The sequence below is a fragment of the Salvelinus fontinalis genome, chromosome 40, assembly GCF_029448725.1.
Source record: "Salvelinus fontinalis isolate EN_2023a chromosome 40, ASM2944872v1, whole genome shotgun sequence".
Lineage (NCBI taxonomy): Eukaryota > Metazoa > Chordata > Actinopteri > Salmoniformes > Salmonidae > Salvelinus > Salvelinus fontinalis.
This window is the reverse complement of record NC_074704.1, coordinates 17211318-17233972: the sequence shown is the minus strand read 5'-3', so window position 1 is coordinate 17233972 and position 22655 is coordinate 17211318. Positions and strand designations below refer to the sequence as shown.

The following is a 22655-nucleotide window of genomic DNA, read 5'->3' as shown; positions in this document are numbered from 1 at the left end:
ATTTTCGTCATCTTTAAAAAATAAAAGAAGATGGCTTACTTTCCAAAAGCTGCGTTTTGGTCCATCAATCCGCCACACGATCGTGACACTGAGGATGGATCAACTAACACAAACATAAATCCACAATACCAACATAAATTACAGAGTAAAAAGGAAGCTTGTACAGAATTTATTTTTATTTTTAACATGCATCCTGTTTGCAACAAGGCACTAAAGTAATACTGCAAAAAAATGTAGCAAAGAAATTAACTTTTTGTCCTGAAAATTCTGTTTGAGGCAAATCCAACACAACACATCACTGAGTACCACTCTTCATATTTTCAAACATGGTGGTGCTGCATCATGTTATGGGTATGCTTGTCATCGGCATGAATTAGGGATTTTTTTTAGGATAAAAATAAACATAATAGAGCTAAGCACAGGCAAAATCCTAGAGAAAAACCTGGTTCAGTCTGTTTTCCAACAGACACTGGGAGACAAATTCACTTTCAGCAGGACAATAACCTAAAACACAAGGCCAAATACACACTGGAGTTGCATACCAAGATGACATTGAAGGTTTCTGAGTGGCCTAGTTACAGTTTTGACTTAAATTGTCTTGAAAATCCATGGCAAGACTTGAAAATGGCTGTTTAGCAATGATCAACAACCAACTTGACAGAGCTTGACACATTTTTTAAAGAATAATGGTCAAATATTGTACAATCCATGTGTGCAAAGCTCTTAGAGACTTACTCAGAAAGACTAACAGCTGTAATAGCTGCCAAAGGTGATTGTAACAAGTATTGACTCATGGGGTTGAATATTTATCTAATCAAGATATATTACTGTTTTATTTTCCAATAATAATAATACCTTTTTTTCACTTTGACATACAGAGTATTTTGTGTAGATATTTTACAAAAAATGTAAATTAAATAAATTTGAATCACACTTTGTGACACAACAACGTGGAAAAAGTCAAGGGGTGTGAATACTTTCTGAAGGCCCTGTATATCCTCCCTTTGCAACCCTGTTAACATATGCACAAATATAAATGCTCATCCATAAGTAGATGAATAATCAACAAACAAATATAGCACACAATTCAAATAGCCCTAAACTTTTTACACATTTTGTTATGTTACAGCCTTATACTAAAATTGATTAGATCATTTTCACCCTCATTAATCTACACACAATACCAAATAATGACAAAGCAAAAACAGGTTTGAAGATTTTTTTTGCGAATGTATAAAAAAAAAAAAAGAAACCTTATTTACACAAGTATTCAGACCCTTTGCTATGAGATTCAAAATTGAGCTCATGTGCATCCTGTTTCCATTTATCATCCTTGAGATGTTTCTACCACTTGATTGGAGTCCGCCTGTGGTAAATTCAATTGATTGGACATGATTTGGACACACCTGTCTATAAGGTCTCACAGTTGATAGTGCATGTCAGAGTACAAACCAAGCCATGAGGTCGAAGGAGTTGTCCTTAAAGCTCTGAAACAGGATTATGTCAAGGTACAGATCTGGGGAAGGGTACCAAATTTCTGCAGCATTGAAGGTCCCCAAGAACACAGTGGCCTCCATCATTCTTAAATGGAAGAAGTTTGGAACCACCAACACTCTTCATAGAGCTGGCCGCCCGGCCAAACTGAGCAATCGGGGGAGAAGGGCCTTGGTCAGGGAGGTGACCAAGAACCCGATGACCACTCTGACAGAGCTCCAGAGTTCCTCTGTGGAGATGGGAGAACCTTTCAGAAGGACAACCATCTCTGCAGCACTCCACCAATCAGGCCTTTATGGTAGAGTGGCCAGTTGAATCCAGTAGAAGACACATGACGGGGCACTCGGAGTTTGCCAAAAGCCACCTAAAGGACTCTCAGACTATGAGAAACAAGGTTCTCTGGTCTGATGAAAGATTGAACTCTTTGGCATAAATGCCAAGCATCCTTTCTGGAGGAAACCTGCCACCAACCCTACGGTAAAGCATGGTGGTGGCAGTATTATGCTGTGGGGATTTTTTTAAGCGGCAGGGACTGGGAGACTAGTCAGAGAGATCTTTGATGAAAACCCGATCGAACACGTCCGGAGAGACCTGAAAAGAGCTGTGCATCGACACTCCCCATCCAACCTGACAGGGTTTGAGAGGATCTGCAGAGAAGAATGGGGGAAACTACCCAAATACAGGCCTGCCAAGCTTGTAGCATCATACCCAAGAAGACTCGAGGCAGTAATCGCTGCCAAAGGTGCTTCAACAAAGTGCCGTAAAGGGTCTGAATACTTATGTAAATGTGATATTTCAGTTTTTTTTGAATACATTTGCAGAAATGTCTAAAAACCTGTTTTTGCTTTGTCATTGTGGGTTATTGTGCGTTGATCGATGAGGGGGGAAAACGATTTAATCAATTTTAGAATAAGGCTGTAACGTAACAAGATGTGGAAAAAGTCAAGGGGTGTGAATACTTACCGAATGAACTGTAAAAACCTTATTTAGTTTAGCCTATGGGTCATTGTCATCCACACACATAACTAAGTTGAATTGTGTGAATAGAAAATATTTCATTATAAACATTAAGACAAATACAGTCTAATCAAATGAACAACAGAATTAGGAGAAACCAGTTCATATAAGAGAGGGAACCATATGTCAGCCTCCTCTTTTAATGACAGTAAGAGAAGTAGTGTGAGAACGAGATGGAGTTCTGAATTCCCCACACTTCCAGTGACCGGACCTTGAAGTGTCTCTTGCAGAGAGGGGCGCTCTCGAAGGTGTCACATCGCTCCGTGTAGCCCCCCTCCAGATCAGCCTGGAGGCAGAGAGCGTGACCCCCATCGCCACCTGGTGAGACAAACACATCACGCTCACTGTGAAAGATGTCAGCATTGAATTTACAGTAATAACAGCAGCCCACTTCAAGCTGCTGCACTTCTCAGTAATGTTGACATCAACATAAAGAATACAAAGGGCGGATACAAAGAATATGCCATGTGAGTACCCCTAAGCTGTTCCCCCTACCACCATCGTCAAAGTCGCTGCAAAAACTCCGGCAAGAATGTTCCTTAGGCCATCCGGCTTATTCAGGTTTCAGAAGGTTGTTGATCACTCTTTGTGACACTCTACCAACGACTCTGAACAGCAAACACTTTAGCATACATATGAGCAGCTTACCAATGACTAGCCTCTCGTGGTCTCCGGCGATGAACATGAAGGCCCCTTGTTCCTTAGCCCTCTTGGGTGAGGGGGAGAGAGGTCCGGGGGAGGAGGTGGTGATGGGAATGGTCATGTAGCTGGGGTCCTGGAGGGTCCCGGCTGGACAGGTCAGGGTGGTGTGGTTGGTCGTAGAGGTGGTGGAGACTGGGGTAGAGGAGGAGTCCTCTTTACCAGAGGAAGTGTATACACAGACCCGAGCAGCTCGAAGGTCTGGAGAAGGTTGTCTCTTGGCCGTAATGTGAACCACAGCCCGTTGATAACGCTCCATGCCTGGACGAAGCTGAAAGAACAACGAATTGAGAACAATGAACAATTAAGTTCCTGAATTGACTGATTGACATGGGAAAGGAATGGAGCCTGTGTTCTTCTACGGCATGATCCGTAAAGATTTCAACCAGCATTTTTTACGCTAACACAATTGTTCAGAATCAAAGGAAAAACATTTGCAAAATCAGCTATTTCAGATCTGTAGATTGTCATTTCTTTCACCGTGAAAACAAAGCTCTCCCCAGTCCCAAAATACGCAGGTTCTTCTGAATCATACTTTTTCCGCTGAATCAAATCTGTCGACAGGAAGGCACCACAGACCTGTGGAGTGACACAGGGGTAAGAAGTCTGCATAGAATCTAGTTGAGTGTCAAAAAAATAGACAAAAAAAAGGTTGTATGCTACTGTAAACTCACCTCTTCATCCACAGTTTTCAGAAGCAAGATGGCTGGCTCATGCCCCTCAACACAGGAATAAAATCTTTAAATGAGAAAAAAATGTAATTACTACTTTAAGCACTCACAGTGAACAATGGCAATGCAACTTGTAATGTTTTTAGACAACGATTATTCAACAATCCCAGCCCCTTAGAATGTCTTTATGGGGTGAAAGTTCAAAGTTCACTGGATGGGTCACGTCCTGGTCAGGGTCAGACTTTTAATTGGGGTCATCACATCCTGTCATGACCACCCTGTGTATGGCTAGAACCAATTCAAAAGCATGTCTGCTGAGGCAGGTACGTGTGAGCGCAGTGACAAGGGAAAGTCAGAGAATCCCAATCAAACTCTTTGAAGGACATCAGAGTCAACATGCATAGAGATTCCTCATAGCGTAGAAAAATAACTGTTGGCGTCTCAACGTTTTGACTAGCTCTAGGATGAGACAACAGCCAGTAATTGTGACATAGGTATTCAGAGCATTTCTAAACGGATTTGCAAGTGCTGATTAATATTATCTACAACATTTTCTCCTGACAGACCAACAGAACACTTCTAAAGACATGAATAACTGTTGTTAACCGATGCCACGTTGACTGTTCCAGACAACAAACTGGAGGACACTTGGTCATGCACCTTAAGGCAATAATGTTGTTGATACTAACAACACAGCATTTCACTATTATGTAACTGAACCATAAGGTGAGTTTATACGGCTCTGGGCTGTTGAATTTACTGTAGACAGTTCTGGGCTGCTGAATGCACATGTCTTCACTACTTGATCCACTACTAAGGTAAAATAGAGAATAAAAGTCACTTACGAGGCCAGGCTTCGGCCATGTTCATTGGTGCTGAACAGCCTTTTGGGATTGAAGAGGGCAAAGCGTTCAGGGATCCAGGCCCAGACAATCCTCATCTCTGTCCCCGTGACAACGCTGGAGCTGAAGCTGTCAAAATCCACTACCTGGCAAGACTGCCTTTATGGAGGAACAGAAACAGTTAGAGAATGTAAATATTTATTTTGAAGCGTATCTTCAGATTACAGATGAACATAAAGGAACTCAGAAAGTAAAGAGCTGTAAACTGTTTATAGATCGAAAGGATACAGTATCTAGGACTAGTTTAGTAGAACGACTGTAGGATCTCTATAACAAACTGAGCTGGAGGTAATCTGTCATAATCATCCCATGAGAAATAGGGCTGACTTGGGGATGGCTTGCTATCTTTTTGTTTTCCGTTAACAGAGAGTGGACCAATTAGATGTTCAACAAGAGTAGAAACATGTTCTCGAAGAACTCCCTTGACCAACAGCCTCACCGCTTCTGGTGGATACTGATGCCCTTCTGCCTGAGCGAGTCCTTGTTAGCGTTGAACAGTAGGTTGAGCTCCCTCCGCGTGGCCAGTTGGATGCTGAGGGCCCTCTCCAGCAGCTTCTCCGCCGTACAGTGACGCGCCACGTTCTCCACAAAGCTCTTCATGTCTCTCCTGAAGTCCTCCACGTCGGCGACACGAGACGAAACCGAGACCTTGTACAAGCTGAGAAGAGCCAGAGCCACCCTGTAGAGAACCTTGTAACCCTCCAGAAGATAGACATCCAGGACCCTCATAGCGTATGTGAAGGGGAGGTCGGCAAAGATCCACATGATCCAATCGGAGTAGAACTCAAAGAGGTTCTGGTGGGAGCTGGCGATGAGCTTGCGGATGCCGCGGCAGTACTTGTTGGCCAGGTCGCCGAAGGTCATGCAGGAGGCCCGGTAGGTGAGGAAAGTCTGGTCAATATAGCGCTTGTTGGGGTCATTGTAGGCGATGAGGCGGCAGATGCTGTGGAAGCACTCTGCTTCATCTTCACTGAAATGCAGGAGGAGAGCCACCAAGGCTGGGAGGATTGGGCAGAAGTTGATGTCCGGGAGATGCTTGCCGATGCAGAGGAGGACCTTTTTGACAGAATTGAGACCAGCTTTGTTGAGGCAGTACCTGGGGGTGGGAAGAAGAACAAAGACACTTGCTATGTTATCATGTTATGATCATAACATGATGTACATGCAATATTGGAAAAAGTATGATAAACTTGCAATTTTCCTATCAAAGTTTAATGACAAAAATGATTTGATCATGATTTGATCATCTGAACCGTTTTTCTCTGATAGCTTCATAGTCAGTACCTGGGGATCACGCCATCATCCATGTACTCAGGGAATGGGTGCGTGCTCATCTTCTGCTCCCCGAAGAGCACCTTGGCCACATCCTGGTAACGATCTCGATCCAGTTTGATGGACCTGCAGTTGATACCATGAATTATATGATAGTAGGCCTTGGCCCTCAGTGTATGGGGCATGGCCCAGAACCCTGATCGACCCATGGTCTTCAGCTCCTGGTGGTCCGACTTCAGGATCCTCTGGTAGCGCTCTGAAGCTTCAGGGTCGATCTTCTCCCAGTCCACAAACTGGCCATACTTCATACCAGAGCAGGAGCTGATCTCCCACTTGTCTGATTCAGAGATGGTCATCATTGGGACACCCTTCAGACTGCCTCTTCTGCCTGTTGGAGAGAGGAAGGAAGAAATTAATAAATTGATTATTTCATAAATTATTATAAATCTGTGTTCATCCACAGTAACATTCCTGTTTTGGATTAAGTACACTGTGTTTGTGCATATTCTGCATTTCTCCCCCTCTGTTCTTCATATAACATCAGGCATATGGCACAATATTAAAAAAAAAACCATAATTTGTCAAAGAAACATAAATTGGACACTTTTAAACATACGGTAATTTGCATACCATTGAGATCTCTGCATGGCAAGTGTTTGTTGGTGTTGGACTTGGATCTCTTGGATTTGAGCCGAGCCATGATCCCCTGATTCCCATCTGCACTACTCTTCTCCGTCTTTCCGTCCCCACTCTTCTCCAGGGAGTTGGATCTCGGCCTCATGGCGTTGGACCTGGTAAAGTTCCCTTCTCTGTAGAGCTCAGACGTCTCGTAACTATAGAAAGACCTGGAGCGTGGCCTGACAAAGTTCTCATCTGTCGCCGTCTCTACGCCATACTTTTTGGCGTCCTCTGAGCTGTAGTAGGAATGGGACCTGGGTCTTCTATGTCTGGCTGCTGAGCTCAAGTCCTGGTCCTGGTCAGCGGTTGTTTCCATAGGAGACGGGTCTAAACTTATAGTCCCACAAGTGGAGAACTGTTGCGTTCTTGAAACATGGATCATGCTGTCTGGTATAGTATTCTCTTCTGCAAATGTCAAGTTCTCCTCTATATCAATGACAAGACAGTCTCCAGTGGCGGTATACTTCCCTTGTCATGTTTTTCATCTGAGTGCCTTGTGGATGTAGGTTTCATACACAGTTGTCAGTTGGTCAGGGGACCAGCACAGAAAGTGATATGGGTTTGTTTACAGTGTTTTTGTGTATTCTGAGTGGAAAATTCCTCTGACTTAAGTTCCATTACTGTGGCGACAAGGAATGCCTCCTTTCTTCGACTTCCAACACCAGCGGACAGCAACGAATGAACTAGAGCAATAAAATCAAAACATCACTGAAGTGGCAGATTTTGTTTCATTTGATAATAGGCTACTGTGTAAAGGACAGTCTCCATTGCCATATATAGGCAGTGAATGGCTATGCTATTATTTTCATACACACTTAGACATATCAAAATATGTGTGAAAATCATGACGATTCAGACTTGAGTGTTCTCACAAAGCATGTGTCCAACTTATAACCAGCTTATCTTCCTGGGTTTATCTGGTATTGTATCTGGTATCTGGGTTTGCCTGGGTTTATCTTTTCTTGTTAGTTTACATGTTTATGGCAGCATTTAGCAAAAAACATTAAAGATTATTTTACTTTCTAAGTCTTTTCAGAGGGGTTGGGTTAAATGCTGAAGACCCATCTCAGTTGAATGCATTTTCCTTTCCCTTCCCTTTTCCTGGAGGAACATAACTCTATGAAACTGTTTTATAGGAAAACATGGGCGTGCCAAATGAGCGCCTCTATTCCTAGAATTAGCAAAGGTCATCATTTCACACAACAGATATTGTTTTGATCAAAACACACATTGTTTTGCTATGAAACAAAGAAACCTATGTAAATAGATCAATTTAAATGGGGGCTTACATGTTGTTGAGGAAAAACAAACTCAGTGCCTATCTTGATGATTGAAGGAGCTGTAGCCTACAGTATGTTTATACTAGTAGTGGTCATAATCCTAACATAATGTTACAATAAGGACTTCCATATCACTAGACAAACAGGGGGCAACGTGAGGTAATGTTGACACTTTCCAGATTTCAAAAACAACAAAACATGTCTGTCCACCTTTATTGACCTTTATTCCACCAAAACAAAAATAATTACATTGCTGGCTGTCACCAAGGCCACACAGCCACAGCTCTATAAATAAATAGAAACAAGTGAAGTCATAATATTTATTATAAATTATTTGGATATTGTCTTTTTATTTATTTATTTTAATAATGGATGAATGAGGCTAAGAGGGTAGATACACATCACCACAGTGACAGAGACTGGATGGAAGATTTGTAAACTGTGAATTAACATTTGGTTTGCAGGCTACAGTGAGTCTGGTGTGGAACTTGGGGACACCAGCAGCTCTGTCAGAGAGGAACATTACAATTTATTTGATTTGGATTCATTTGATCAGCTTCTCGTCAAAGCAACATCGAGGTTACAGTAAACGAATCACGGCTGAAAGTTTGTTACTCACAGGACACCATCCTGACGTCACACCCAAACAGGAAGTGCTCCCTGCTTATCAGACAATTGATGGAGTAAATATCGACAAATTCATTAATTATAAGTGGTTAACATGTCTCAAGATCCCTGGTAAGCTGCTTTTAAGGTGGACATTATGAGTATATTTAAGATGGCATTTGGATAAAATATAGAAATACGTCTTCAAACCTATATATTTGTGTTATTAGCTAGATAGTTAACGTTAGCTACAGTAACAGTAACTCGTGTCCCTTTAACCAGCTACTGTTAAAAAGAAATAGCTAGCTACGACTTGACTCGATAAGTCAGCCTGTATGTTATACTATTATTCCCATTGATAGTTCACACGAAGTTGATTACAATGCACTTTCGCTGATAACAATATACTGTATGCAGGGTTATGACTTAAGGAGCTAGCTAGCTAATGTATCTAACGTTACTAGTAGCTATGATGAGGAACAAATTGTCGTCACATGATGACATCTCAAGCGTGAGCTCAAGCAGAAAGATCTTGTGATTTAGATTGAGTACCACCAAGAACTCAAATGACACAGCTCCTGTGCTGAATGACAGTGAGTCTAAACTCGAGACAAAGCTGGCCACATTCAATCAGCCCAAATGAATTTGTCTACAATTGTTTTGTTTGTTGTTATTATTATACCTTGAAGATTTGCAGCATCTTCTTTTGAACTGCCTTTATTATAGTGGTTCATACACTAAGTATTTTAACTACATATACAACTATAGTACTACTCACGATAGTTGTATACCAACCTGGTTTTTGTAGGTTACAGAATTATGAAGCCACTTGCCGCCTTGTCCAAGAAATTGCAGAGAACATTCATGAAAGAAACAGACAACAGAGGACAAGAGGGAATCCTGCAAAGGTAAGCGTTGATACTATGATGACAACCTGCTAAACTACACATTTGTTTCCTCAAAAGTATATAGCAGTGCCTTCAGAAAGTACTCATACCCCTTGACTTATTCCACATGTTGTTGTGTTGCAGCCTGAATTCAAAATATATTGAGTAGATTTTTCCCCTAAACCATCTACTGTACTGTACACACAATACCTCATAATGACAGTGAAAACATGTTTTTAGAAATGTTGGCACTTTTTTTTTGAATGAAATACAGAAATATATAATTTACGTATGTTTTCAAACCCCTGATTCAATACTTTGTAGAAGCACCTTTTGCAGTGTTTTTGGAAAAGTCTCTAAGAGCTTTGCACACCTGGATTTTACAATATTTGCCCATTATTCTTTTAAAAATTCTTCAAGCTCTGTCAAGTTGATTATTGCTAGACAGACATTTTTAAGTCTTGCCATAGTTTTTCAAGACGATTTATCTCAAAATCTCTCTGTAACTAGGCCAACCAGGAACATTCAATGTTGTCTTAGTAAGCAGCTCGTGTATATTTGGCCTTGTGTTTTAGGTTATTGTCCTGCTGAAAGGTGAATTAATCTCCCAGTGTCTGGTGGAAAGCAGACTGACTCAGGTTTTTCTCTAGGATTTTGACTGTGATTATAGCTGTATTCCGTTTATTTTTATCCTTTAGTCCCTGCCGATGACAAGCATACCCGTAACACGATGCAGCCACCACCATTCTAGAAAATATGAAGAGTGGTACTCAGTGATGTGTTGTGTTCGATTTTCCCCAAACATAATGCTTTCTATTCAGGACAAAAAGTTAATTTCTTTGCCACATTTATTTGCAGTAAGTGCCTTGTTGCAAACAGGATGCCTGTTTTGGAATATTTTTTTTCTTTGCAGCCTTCCTTTTTTCACTCTGTAATTTATGTCAGTATTGTGGAGTAACTACAATGTTGATGCCTCCTCAGTTTTCTTATATCACAACCATATTAAACTCTAACTGTTTTAAAATCACCATTGGCCTCATGGTGAAATCCCTGAATGGTTTCCTTCCTCTCTGGCAACTGAGTTAGCAAGGACACCAGTATCTTTGTAGTGACTTGTATATTGATACACCATCGAAAGCCTAATTAACCACTTCAACACACTCAAAGGGATATTCAGCATCTGCTTTTTACAATTGTACACATCTACCAATTGGTGCCCTTCTTTGCGAGGCATTGAAAAACATCCCTGGTCTATGTGGTTGAATCTGTGCTTCAAATTCACGACTCGATTGAGGGGCCTAACAGATAATTGTATGTGTGGGGTACAGAGATGGCGTAGTTATTAAGAAATCATGTTAACCACTTTTATTGAACACTGAAAGAGTACATGCAACTTATTCTGCGATTTGTTAAGCACATTTTTACTCCTGAACATATTTAGGCTTGCTATAACAAAGGGGTTGAATACTTGTTGACTCAAGCCATTTCAGCTTTTCATTTTGTATTAATTGCTAACATTTTCTACAAACAAAATTCCACTTTGACATTATGGGGTATTGTAGTGACTCAAAATCTCAATTTAATCCATTTTAAATTCAGGCCGTAACACAACAAAATGTCGAAAAGTAAAGGAGTGTGAATACTTTCTGAAGGCACTGTAGCTACTGTATTTTATGTTTAGGAATTGATTGTAGAAGTGTTTATTTGTCTGTTCAGATGAACATGACACTGCGAGCGTCGCTACAGAAGCTGAAACAGAACATCAACCAGCTCAGAGAGAGTTTGCTCCGAGTCTCGTCCTCCCGGCGCATGTATCCTTCCTTTCACCACATGATCACTGGTCCTCCTGGTCATGTGACTGATGACACGCAGCACAGTGCCCCAAACCGGTTTGGTTTCACATTCATGGCACTGCACTGTAGTTGTATGTGAAGGTCCTGTATGTAAAGGTCCTGTAGAGGGCAGTGTTTTGTAAGAAATTGCATCAATTCTTCACTCTGCAATGAAAATCTGTGATTTGCATTGTCTGTTACTTTATAGATGAATGTTAGTAAAATAATAGTCCATTTCCTTGTTAATCATGTTGTGGGGTCTAAATTCTGTATTTTTTTTACCATAATCTCGACCTTAACACAACCGCCCCTCCAGAATGCAGTCGGAAGCCGATCGGAGACAGAACCTTGTTGACGACCTGGTCACCAGGGACAAGCAGCTAAATGCCACGTTCAAGGGTGACGTTACACAGCCAGAGCCCTCGAGGTATGTCTCCCTCTTACAGTTCATTAAGTATAAGTCATTCACACACACACACACACACACACACACACACACACACACACACACACACACACACACACACACACACACACACACACACACACACACACACACACACACACACACACACACACAGCTCATTAAGTCTCCTTTTAGCATACGCCACTCATTGTAAGTGAATGTAAATGTACCAGAACCTGAACATCAGTCATAGGCAATTGGTGATTCACCAAAGCCCATCCTGCCAGCAGAGAACTATCTCTTTCTATCTGCTAGTGCTGCCAATTAATCAGAGTCTTGACTTTGTCTCAGGCCAGATGTGTCTAAAGGGTCTAACGGATCCACGGTTTCTTTTGAGGATAAGTCACTGGTCACTAACTTTGTGTGCAAAGAAAGTCTTTGGACTTCCGTACGACCTTTTGTCTGAGCCCATTCGACGCCATTGGAAGTCTAGTCTGCCATATTGGGGCCGGCGCAGGGCAGTTGACTTCTAAATCGCTCCGTTTCTCATTCATCAAGAGGCTTTGCTTGCCTTGCACTGGTGATCACACGCTTGGCACTTCCCGAAACTGGTACACTGAGGCTCAGTGAGAAAATTAAAGGGGTCGGATGTGCAACCCAAGCTCTTCGAGTTTATAGTTTATCACTCTCCGCTGAGCTCATATCCTCATCCTGTCATCCTCATCTGCCAGTGGACCAATCAAAGCACTGGACTCCACCGGCTATATCCTGTATTCTCATGTTAATCTTAATTGTAGTGACAGCTCTGTACAGGAGCTTAGGAAAACACTTTGGAAAATAGTCATTACTTAGCATCGGGCATGCCCTAGCTCCATCCCAGGTGACATATATTTGGACAGCCAGGAGGTGAAATGAATAACGCTCACTCAGTGGTAACGGCATGGACTTCCGCTGTCAGGGTTTGAGTATGTTTTGTATGTGAAATTAACTGAGGGTCAAACCCCATTCATTTGACAGGATCGTGTTCTTTTAATAACACACACGCTACAGGGATAATACAGAGGTTTTCAATTTACCTTCAAGGAATAGTGGAATGGCCGTGTTTGGTAAAAGTGAGGTAAAACTCAGGATCAGTCATCGATTGATCAAATTAGCAGACTTTAGAAACGTTAACTATTTTCTTAACAGTCTGATCTGAGACTGCTCCGGTTATACATGTTTCTTGTTTGGATTAATCCACTTAGGGGCTGAAAGCGGGGAGGGAAGGGAACGCTTGCTTTTATCTTTTTATAGATCCCACACCCAATTACAAACATTGGTGGCCCATAACTAAATCAAATGGCAACTAATGAATTACACAGTTGATCTTACTCATGTGATCTTACCGTTTCAACTACCCCGGGAAAATATAGGGTACCAGTCAAAAGTTTGGACACACCTACTCATTCCAGGGTTTTTCTTTATTTGTACTATTTTTTACATTGTAGGATAATAGTGAAGACATAAAAAAATATGAAATAACACATATGGAATCATGTAGTAACCCAAAAAGTGTTCAACAAATCAAAATATATTTGATATTTTTTCTTCTTCAAAGTGGCCACCCTTTGCCTCGATAACCGCAGATAGCCTAGTGGTTAGAGCATTGGGCCAGTAACCGAAAGGTTGCTAGATCAAATCCCCGAGCTGACAAGGTAAAAATCTGCCGTTCTGCCCCTGAACAAGGCAGTTAACCCACTGTTAACTGCAGTAGGCTGTCATTGTAAATAAGAATTTGTTCTTAACTGACTTGCCTAAATAATGGTTAAATAAAAAAAATGACACTCTTGGCATTCTCTCAACCAGCTTCACCTGGAATGCTTTTCTTTCCTTCTTAATGCTTTTGAGCCAATCAGTTGTGTTATGACAAGGTAGGGGTAGTATACAGAAGATAGCCCTATTTGGTTAAAGACCAAGTCCATATTATGGCAAGAACAGCTCAAATAATAAAAAAGAAACGACAGTCCAACTTTACATTAAGACATGAAGGTCAGTCAATCTGGAAAACTTCAATAACCTTTAAAGTTTCTTCAAGTGCAGTTGCAAAATCCATCAAGTGCTATGATGAAACTGTCTCTCATGAGGACCGTCACAGGAAAGGAAGACTCAGAGTTACCTCTGCTGTAGAGGACAAGTTCATTAGTTAACAGCCTCAGAAATTGCAGCCAAAATAAATGCTTCACAGAGTTCAAGTAACAGTCACATCTCAATATCAAATGTTCACAGGAGACTGCGTGAATCAGGCCTTCATGGTCAAATTGCTGCAAGAAACCACTACTAAAGGACACCAATAAGAAGAAGAGACTTGCTTGGGCCAGGAAACACAAGCAATTGACATTAGACCGGTGGAAATCTGTCCTTTGGTCTGATGAGTCCAAATTTTAGATTTTTTGTTCCATCCACTGCGTCTTTGTGAGACGCAGAGTAGGTGAACGTAGGATCTCCGCATGTGTGGTTCCCACCGTGAAGCATTGAGGAGGAGGTGTGATGGTGTGGGGGTGCTTTGCTGGTGACACCTTCTGTGATTTATTTAGAATTCAAGGCATACTTAACCAGCATGTCTACCACAACATTCTGCAGCGATACGCCATCCGATCTGGTTTGCGCTTAGTGGGACTATCATTTGTTTTTCAACCGGACATTAACGCAAAACACCTCCAGACTGTGTAAGGGCTATTTGACCAAGGAGGATAGTGATGGAGTGCTGCATCAGATGACCTGGCCTCCACAATCCCCCAACCTCAACCCAATTGAGATGGTTTGGGATGAGTTGGACTGCAGAGTGAAGGAAAAGCAGACAACAAGTGCTCAGCATATGTGGGAACTCCTTCAAGACTGTTGGAAAAGCATTCCAGGTGAAGCTGGCTGAGAGAATGCCAAGAGTGTGTAAAGCTGTCATCAAGGCAAATGGTGGCTACTTTGAAGAATTTCAAATATAAGATATGTTTTGATTTGTAACACTTTTTGGGTTACTACATGATTCCGTATGTGTTATTTCATAGTTTTGACGTCTTTCACTGTTATTCTACAATGTAGAAAATAGTACAAATAAAGAAACCCTTGAATGAGTAGATGTGTCCAAACTTTTGACTGGTACTGTAATTTGATGTACGGTGTATTCTGTACTTTGATGCTGATGTGGGGTGGGTGGATGATTTGAGAGGGGGTGGGTAGGTAGGCCTGGCACTCGGTGTGTGGTCTTTGGGGTGGGTGGGTATTAGCCTTGTTTGGATAACCTAAGCTGTTCAAATTTTTTCGAAGAGAGGGGTTGGTCCGGGATAAGGGGGCTTATTTTATTTGTGAAACAATACATTAGAGAGAGATTAGCCTCTAATCAAGCAAAGAAGGGACACGGCGCCACCATTTTGAAGGCTCAGTGTATCCCTGACCCCCTTTGGTACAGCCCCTTACCGCCCCTTTTCCCTTCATCAATCTCTCCTTATTTTTACTTTTTTTAACCTTTATTTAACTAGACAAGTCAGTTTAGAACAAATTCTTATTTACAATGTCGGCCTACCAAAAGGCAAAAGGCCTCCTGAAGGGGACGGGGGCTGGGATAATAAAAAAAATAGGACATAACACACATCACAACAAGAGAGACACCACAAGTCTACATAAAAATACTTTATATTTGATCACTCCTGCAACAAGTCGAAATGAGTTAAATCAGCCCTGTCCGAGTTAGAGCCTCAGAGGCCTGTCTGTCTGTCGGGTCCTCGGCGGCGGTGGAGTGTGATGCGGGCTGCCCAGAGATGCCTGATTAAGTTGGCGGGCCCCAGTGGGCGGTTAATTGGATAAGCTTTAATCTTCACACGGCGGTAGGAAGTGGAGATCCGCCACGCGGGAGGATAGTTACCAAACATGTCAGAAAGATTAGCTTAGCGCTGGCTGCCGACCTCCTTGTCTCGCCCCGGCCGCCGCTGCTAAGTAAGCTGGGCCAAGGAGTAAAGAGAGGGAGTTGGGGTGCTTCAAACTTCACACTCGCCCTCAGAAAGAGGAAGGAAGGAGGTGGCGTCATGGCGCCATGCTTGACGCACATCACAACCAACTTTGAGCGCCAATTTTGGACAACCTGTCCTGTCCAATACCAGCGTAAGGAGAGGAACTTCTTAACATCAACAAGTATACCTAATTGAGGTTTCTGATCACACCATTACTTTCCCTGGCGACATTGTGGTTTGTTATGAGCCTGGAATCACATCTAAAATGACATATGTTTCATTCTTTTCAACATAGTGTACCACAAGGGTTTGATGAGCTGTATGGTATTGTAGTAAATGGGCTTTGCTAAGGGAAGTGGAGGAGATTTTAAGTGCCTACTTTTGACAGCCAATGGCCACAATCCTAATTTCCCTTACAGCCAATGCCACTCCTCCAGTCTGTCCAGTCAGCTCTGTCTGAGGTGAATTGCTGGACCTGGTTGTGACCAGTAGGTGACACTGTCTTGACGGACGGGATTGATCTATCTGTACTAACAGAGACCTTGACACTTAACCGCAACACAACCTCAGGGTCTGAGGCAGCCTCAGACAGCTTTTTCCCATTACCAGAAAAATAGCTCGAAACCACACAACAGTGTTAAGCGCTACACGACACAACAAGAGCACTCTGGTCTGTTAGTGTGTGTGTGTCAGTGTGTGTCAGTCAGAGTGAAACTCGACTGGAAACTCTCGGGCCTGTGGCTGTGTATGATTAGCATGCAGTGTTTACATGTCGAACAAGCCGGTCCTATTTTTTTTTTTTTTTTTAAAGCAACAAAACATATCTGCTTCCTTGTTCAGAACGTAAAAACCAAACAAGAAAATAAATAAGTCTTGTCGTCTCTGACGAGTTCTGAAGGGAAGGAAATGTTACAAAAGTCAACATCAGATGAGTAACATGAGTGTTACAGATGTAACTGCTTGCTACAGAGGTTGCACACGTGTCTACTGTACCGTGTTTATTTGCGAAGCCGAGGGTTGACGATGCGTGTCATTTGTTCGGTCGTGTGTCCCGGTCAGGTGATTGACAGGCACAGGGAGTGCGTTCGCTACACCCTTGGCATGCTGCTCATATTGTTGTATGACATTCCCCAGGTCGACCCTGATGGCAGGGGCGGGGGGAGAAGGAGGGGCCGCGGCCAACCCCTGGCTGGTCAACGAGCCAGAGGAGACCAGGGGCCTGGGCTTCTCCGCGATCAAACAGCAGCAGCAGCGCATCGTCGAAGGTAAGGTTACACCACATTCAGATCAAAGTGCATGGTGTAGAACTGTCAGGTAGACTAGGGGGTGTTTTCAGCTCTATTCATTGTATATCTATCTGCAACGGTCAGAATGTTTCACATTACTGATTCTGAATAGACCCCTGATCAGATCTAGGATTAGCTTGTACCTTCAGAGTCCTAACTTTACCCATTAGAGGAGTGGGATGCAAAACTGACCTGTGATCAGTGCCTCTAGTAGGAAACACGGAGGTGGCGGTCCTCCTCGAGGCTACACCTTAATAACTAAATCCACACTGTCACAGGATGAGGTGAATACAGTAACTCACATTCAGCAGATTCGTTTTCCCTGCCTCTCCCAGTTCCTAAATCGTTTCCACATGGACTGTAACTGCAACATCCAGGCTGATCCTAGTACAGTTCACCTGACTCAACATGACTCTCCTGTTATGTCTCCATTACGGTTCTGGCTGCGATCTGGCTATTGTCAGTTTGTCAGTATTGTGGGGATACAGTGAAACCGCATCAAGGTTTTGAGCCCCCATTGGGATTTCCAGATGGAAGTTTAGGGCCTATAGTGAGCGACCAAATCTGTGGTCGCCCAGATTCCTGTGGTGGTGTCAGTGTCAAATACAGAGACAAGGGGCCTTCTCTCCTCACCAATTACCTGAACCCCATGAAGCACATACTAAAACCTGGACAAACTCAGTGTAACACTACTCTGTAAAATTGTGATAGAGAATGATAGTTTCCCACAAGTTATGTATCCGTCTCTTTCACAAAGTCACTGTTCAGCTGCCCCTCTCTCCTTTTTCACCCAGTACAGTTAGAACAGTTAGAATAACAGAAGTCAGGCTGAGGTGCGTGTGTGCGTGCGTGCGTGCGTAAATGCATGTCTTCGTCGTGTGTGCGTTTTAAGTGCTGAGTGAGTCACCTGTGGCACGCTGCCCCCTAGTGTTGTTCCCCAGTGCTGAACCCCAAAGTGTCATTCCTACTCACCAAACGGTTGCCCTGTGAAAGCAGTGCACTAAATTGCTCCCTCTCTACCAATGGCTCATTAAAGAAGAATTTCGGCATGTTTTCATAGTTTTACCACCTCACCGCTGCTACATTTGACACATTTTTGTGTGGATACGTAATGTGCTCTATAGTATTTGTATGTGAGTTGAATGGGGTTTTCCTTATTGTGGGTTGTTTATTGATGTATAATGCAGGAATCATTTACTAGATTCAACTATCTGGCCATTTTCTTTCTTCTTGAGGGGATGGTAAGTGGGACGGAACGCAATTACAAATCATTTGTGGACTGTAAATTGACTGCAAGAAGCCCAAACAGAAATATTTCATTTAAACATAATATTTTCAAACCTTGCTTACATTTGTATACGATCACATATCTCTCTCTATAATGTGTGTGAATACTTTGGAACAGATTTCCAAAATGAAAATCCATTACAGCTGATTTGGTGGTGTTTTTACAGTCGTACAATTAGGGCAAAAAAGTATTTAGTCAGCCACCAATTGTGCAAGTTCTCCCGCTTAAAAAGATGAGAGAGGCCTGTAATTTTCATCATAGGTACACTTCAACTATGACAGACAAAATGAGAAAAAAAAATCCAGAAAATCACATTGTAGGATTTTTAATGAATTTATTTACAAATTATGGTGGAAAATAAGTATTTGGTCACCTACAAACAAGCAAGATTTCTGGCTCTCACAGACCTGCAAAACAGGCCTTCTTTAAGAGGCTCCTCTGTCCTCCACTCGTTACCTGTATTAATGGCACCTGTTTGAACGGACCACCAGTTGGGGAACCCTGGTATAATGTATAAGTCTCTCTCTTATGGAGGCTTTCTCTATTTCTGTCTGTCTCTCTATCATGCTGAACAGGGATTAGTTAACCCCTTTCTCTCTCTCCCTCTCTCTGAACAGTTCAGGATGCTGGGTTGGATGCGTTAGCCGCCGTCATCAGCCGACAGAAGCTGATGGGTCAGGATATAGGCAATGAGCTGGACGAGCAGAATGGTAAGGAGGGGTGCATGTGTGTGTGTCTGTGTGTGTGTGGTACATCTACTATTGCTTCTGCGACCTACTCTGCGTCATTCAGATAAGTCCACCCTACCTTTCACCCCTACAGTAAGACACAAGCTCTTTATCATATTGTGTGTGTGTCTCCCTAACAAGGGGAGGGAGTATATAGATTATGCATAGTTCTACCAGCCACACCCCACTCCAAACCACTGTGTGAAATCAATGAGACACGCTATTATTTCAGTAATGGAACAGGGGTCAGTACAATTTACTGGGGCTCCAAACCACCTTGGTCAGAGTCACAGAATTAAATAAAGTGTTAATCCCAAATGGCACCCTGTTACCTACAAAGTGCACTACTTTTGACCAGATCCTGGTCAAAAATAGTGCGCCGTATAGGGAGTAGGGTGTCATTTGGGACGGAGACGATGTATGTCTATGGTTAAAGTGACCTCACGGTGAGCTCTCAGAAAACGTCTAGCCGTCCTCCTAGAAGCGCTCTGCTGGTGGTGGATCTGTGACTGTGTCAGGCTATGTAGTCTGGTTAGGAGGAATGTGAGCTTCCTGACGCACTGTTTTAATGCGTTTGCGGAGAGAGTCAAGTGCTGTCCTGGAATCAGATCTGCTTTGAGGTCATGTCTGTGTTGCTGTAAATAGCTCTGTCAGAGGAGGCAGACGGCGGGCAGAAGGCAGGTCTGAGCATATCGCTCCGGTTCGTCCACAGATGGAGGCACTTGAGAAAAGGTTGTAGGATGCCAGATAGTCATCATCCACCTCACCATTAGATCTCATTGTTTCCTTAACTGTACACTCTACATCTCAACTATACATGTCTTTGTTGTAACCACAAGAGACTCCAGTGTCGCCTGATTACTCGTTTTAAATGTCCAATGCAGCCGTTTTAATCTCAATATCAAATCATTTCTGGGTAACATTTAAGTACCTTACTGGGATTGTTTTCAATAAAAATAATCTAAAATTAACAAAAATACCTTTTGTAGCGAAGAACAATTTCTTCAGCAACAATTTTGCTAGGACTGTCTGGGAGGGGTCTGAGTGGGGAGGGGAAATGGAAAACTTGCTGTTATTGGCAGAGTGGTTTGGGACTCTGTTTCTTATTGGTGTATTAACTAATTTACCATCTGGTGATGTCACCAGGCAGTCCAAACAGGCAGACATTTCAGGCAGCCTTTTCAAACAGCTCTTACACTAAAAGGGCATTACCATAATTTTCACAGTATTATTCCAACATCCTAGTGTGGAAATATATATAAAACACAGGAAAATCTTTTTTGACTGCACATTTTTTTAAAGCCCCCCCCAAAATTACGACCACTTGCCACTTTTGACCTTTGTCTACTTTCAAAGCGATGTTTTCTGAGAACAGAATAGGTTAGGGCCCTCTTGATCTGTGGAGGACACCCAAAGCCCATAGGAGGCAGAGGAAGATGCTTGGTGTCACTGTATATTGACTGTAGAGCGTATAGAGTGAGTGGGCTTAGTGGTCTGATAGAGGAATGTTACACTGAGTTCATTAGTTCCTGCTTGCTGTTCTTGGCATGTCCCGGGCGCACCACAACGCCACAACCCTGGGGGCCAGACAATTAGTGGACCGTTGGACTAAAAGGTGCTTTTCTTTCTCCCGCCATGAGCACAATGTGATGACATGATTGATGTTCTCTCCCTAAAGAGCCCAGACCCCTTCCTCTGGGACATTGTAAATGTAGGCTATATCCCAATAATGTCAAATAGCTTCTTAGTTATCTTGTTTTAGCTATTAATAGTCATAACGGAGAGGAGAGGATGAAGCCATAGCGCCAAAATCACACCACTTTGTTTATATTCTTCAGCCGTTTTGATGGACACCTATGAATATTCAATGCATATTTCAATTTATTTATAGTGTGTTTATTTTAGACGGCCAGTTCCAAGTTAGGTCAGATGACTTTGTATGGTCCTTTCCTGAGGCTGTACTCAGACAGATCCCACAGGGATGCGTAATCGAATGACCTTTGAGATGGAAACAAACGAGTTTCCCTTCTGCTGCTGGGAACAAACAGTAGACGTTTGGCCTGCGATCCTCCCCGAGTCAGAGACAGGGGAGCTACGGCTTGATTGTTTCAGCCTGCTCTCCTCTTACCTTATTGAGCTAGAGAGGGATCATTGGTTCCCCTTTAATCCTCAGAGTCCGAACCGACGCGTTTTTCCTCTTTTCGACTTTCTTTTTAAGTGCGCGGCGTCAGTGTTTCCAATAACAAGAGACGTCGGGGCGGGGAAAACGTCCGACGCGACGGCTGTAAGTGGACCTGAGAGTCCGGGCCCGATGCCCCCGCAGCAAGCGAGCGGACCAGGCGAATGAAAACTTCCGCCCTGATACAAAGTGGCTTTGATATTTTAGCGAGGTAGTCCACATTCCCCTAAAGTGCACTTTGTCCAAAGATTTTGATAACGGCTTTCTCTTTCACTCTTTCCATGTTTTCGATCACGGCCGAATGCTTCTCAAAACGCGGCCTAGTCCCCTGTGTATGTTGGAACCTCTAACCAGGTCCGCCTGGTTGGAATTGAAACCAAGCCCGGCAAATAAGAGTGTTAGGAGGCCAGCCTGGTCTCACGGACCGGCCCACCTGTATGCCTGTCCCCGGGGGTATTACATTGAGGTGATAAACAGAGGGATGAGGTAGGGTGGGGGGGGGGTGGTCCAATAGTGGATCAGTCCAACATCTTGCAGTCTCCACCGGCTTCCCATCTGAATTTACAGTGGGGCTCAGAGTTCACGAGACCAACTGACTATAACTCACCCAGTCTCACACATAGGCCCTCGGGGCTCTGGAGCCTTCAGGCTTCCCTCGCTTTCTCTCTTCCTCCCCTCGTTACCTCTGCCCTTCTCTTCTCCCTTCTCTGTATTTTCTCTCCTTACGCCTCGATCCCACCGACAGTGTCGTTGCATTTTGGTACACCAGAAGTACATTCGTTTCCAGCGGAGCACTGCGTAGCAGGGCGTTCTGTGTGGTGCAAACGTCGGATTTATCGAACGTATGCGTCAATCTGTGTGCGTAGGCGGGTTGGCAGAAATGGTAGCAGAAGGGGAATGTTGAACTTTTGTTGCACACATATCCAGATGATGCTGCGTACCATTTTGCGCAATGACGCTATGGGTGCAGTGGCGGTTCTAGACCATTTCAACTTTGGGGGCCAGTTGTACTGTTAGAGGGGCCAGTTGTACTGTTAGAGGGGCCAGTTACATTAGACATTATTGTTGTCATATCGTTTTCTTCACTGCATTGCAGGCAAAAGACCATGTTCATAATCATCGTTGCCACTGTCTAATAACGGATGTAAAAAAAGAACGATAGCAAAAATTTGTTATGTAAAACTTATTTCATACTCCACATTTAGGGGGGCCACAAGGGGGTCCAAAATTGTTGTCACAGGGGCACTGGCCCCCCCCTGCCCCCCTCCCCCAGAACCGCCACTGTATGGGTGTGATCGAGGCATTAACCTCTCTTTCTCTCTCTCGCTCTAATTTCCCTCTCTTTCTCTCTGCCTCCTCTTTACCTCCTCTACCTCATCTCTCTTTCTCCTCTGCCTCCTCCCATCTTCCCTCTCTCTGTTCCCCTATCCTTTCCCTCCTCTCTCCACCT

At 43.1% G+C, this 22655-nt stretch overlaps 2 protein-coding genes across 2 annotated transcripts in view; one reads left to right on the top strand and one right to left on the bottom strand.

Moving 5' to 3' along the window:
• Positions 1-195: 195 nt before the first annotated feature.
• Positions 196-7152, bottom strand: LOC129839575 (TBC1 domain family member 24-like). Its single transcript, XM_055907103.1, has 8 exons — positions 6686-7152; positions 6068-6443; positions 5223-5879; positions 4727-4882; positions 3885-3948; positions 3691-3789; positions 3160-3481; positions 196-2829 (listed from the first exon to the last, which is right to left on the bottom strand). The coding sequence occupies exons 1-8, from the start codon at positions 7113-7115 to the stop codon at positions 2651-2653; spliced, it is 2283 nt and encodes a 760-aa protein (XP_055763078.1). The 5' UTR covers positions 7116-7152; the 3' UTR covers positions 196-2650.
• Positions 7153-8633: 1481 nt separating this feature from the next.
• Positions 8634-22655, top strand: part of LOC129839874 (syntaxin-8-like) — a 45730-nt gene continuing 31708 nt past the window's right edge. Inside the window, exons 1-6 of the mRNA XM_055907573.1 lie at positions 8634-8751; positions 9428-9527; positions 11223-11317; positions 11655-11765; positions 16859-16989; positions 18916-19008. Of these exons, the coding sequence (XP_055763548.1) occupies positions 8735-8751; positions 9428-9527; positions 11223-11317; positions 11655-11765; positions 16859-16989; positions 18916-19008 (547 nt within the window). The 5' untranslated portion in view covers positions 8634-8734. The remainder of the gene's footprint in view (positions 8752-9427; positions 9528-11222; positions 11318-11654; positions 11766-16858; positions 16990-18915; positions 19009-22655) is intronic.

Excerpts from the sequence above, each read along its gene's own strand:
- LOC129839575 (XM_055907103.1), bottom strand. The coding sequence starts at position 7,115 with ATGATCCATGTTTCAAGAACGCAACAGTTCTCCACTTGTGGGACTATA. Across the intron at positions 6,444-6,685 it reads GCCATGCAGAGATCTCAATG|GCAGAAGAGGCAGTCTGAAG; the intron begins GTATGCAAATTA and ends TCTCTCCAACAG. Across the intron at positions 2,830-3,159 it reads CCACGAGAGGCTAGTCATTG|GTGGCGATGGGGGTCACGCT; the intron begins GTAAGCTGCTCA and ends TTGTCTCACCAG.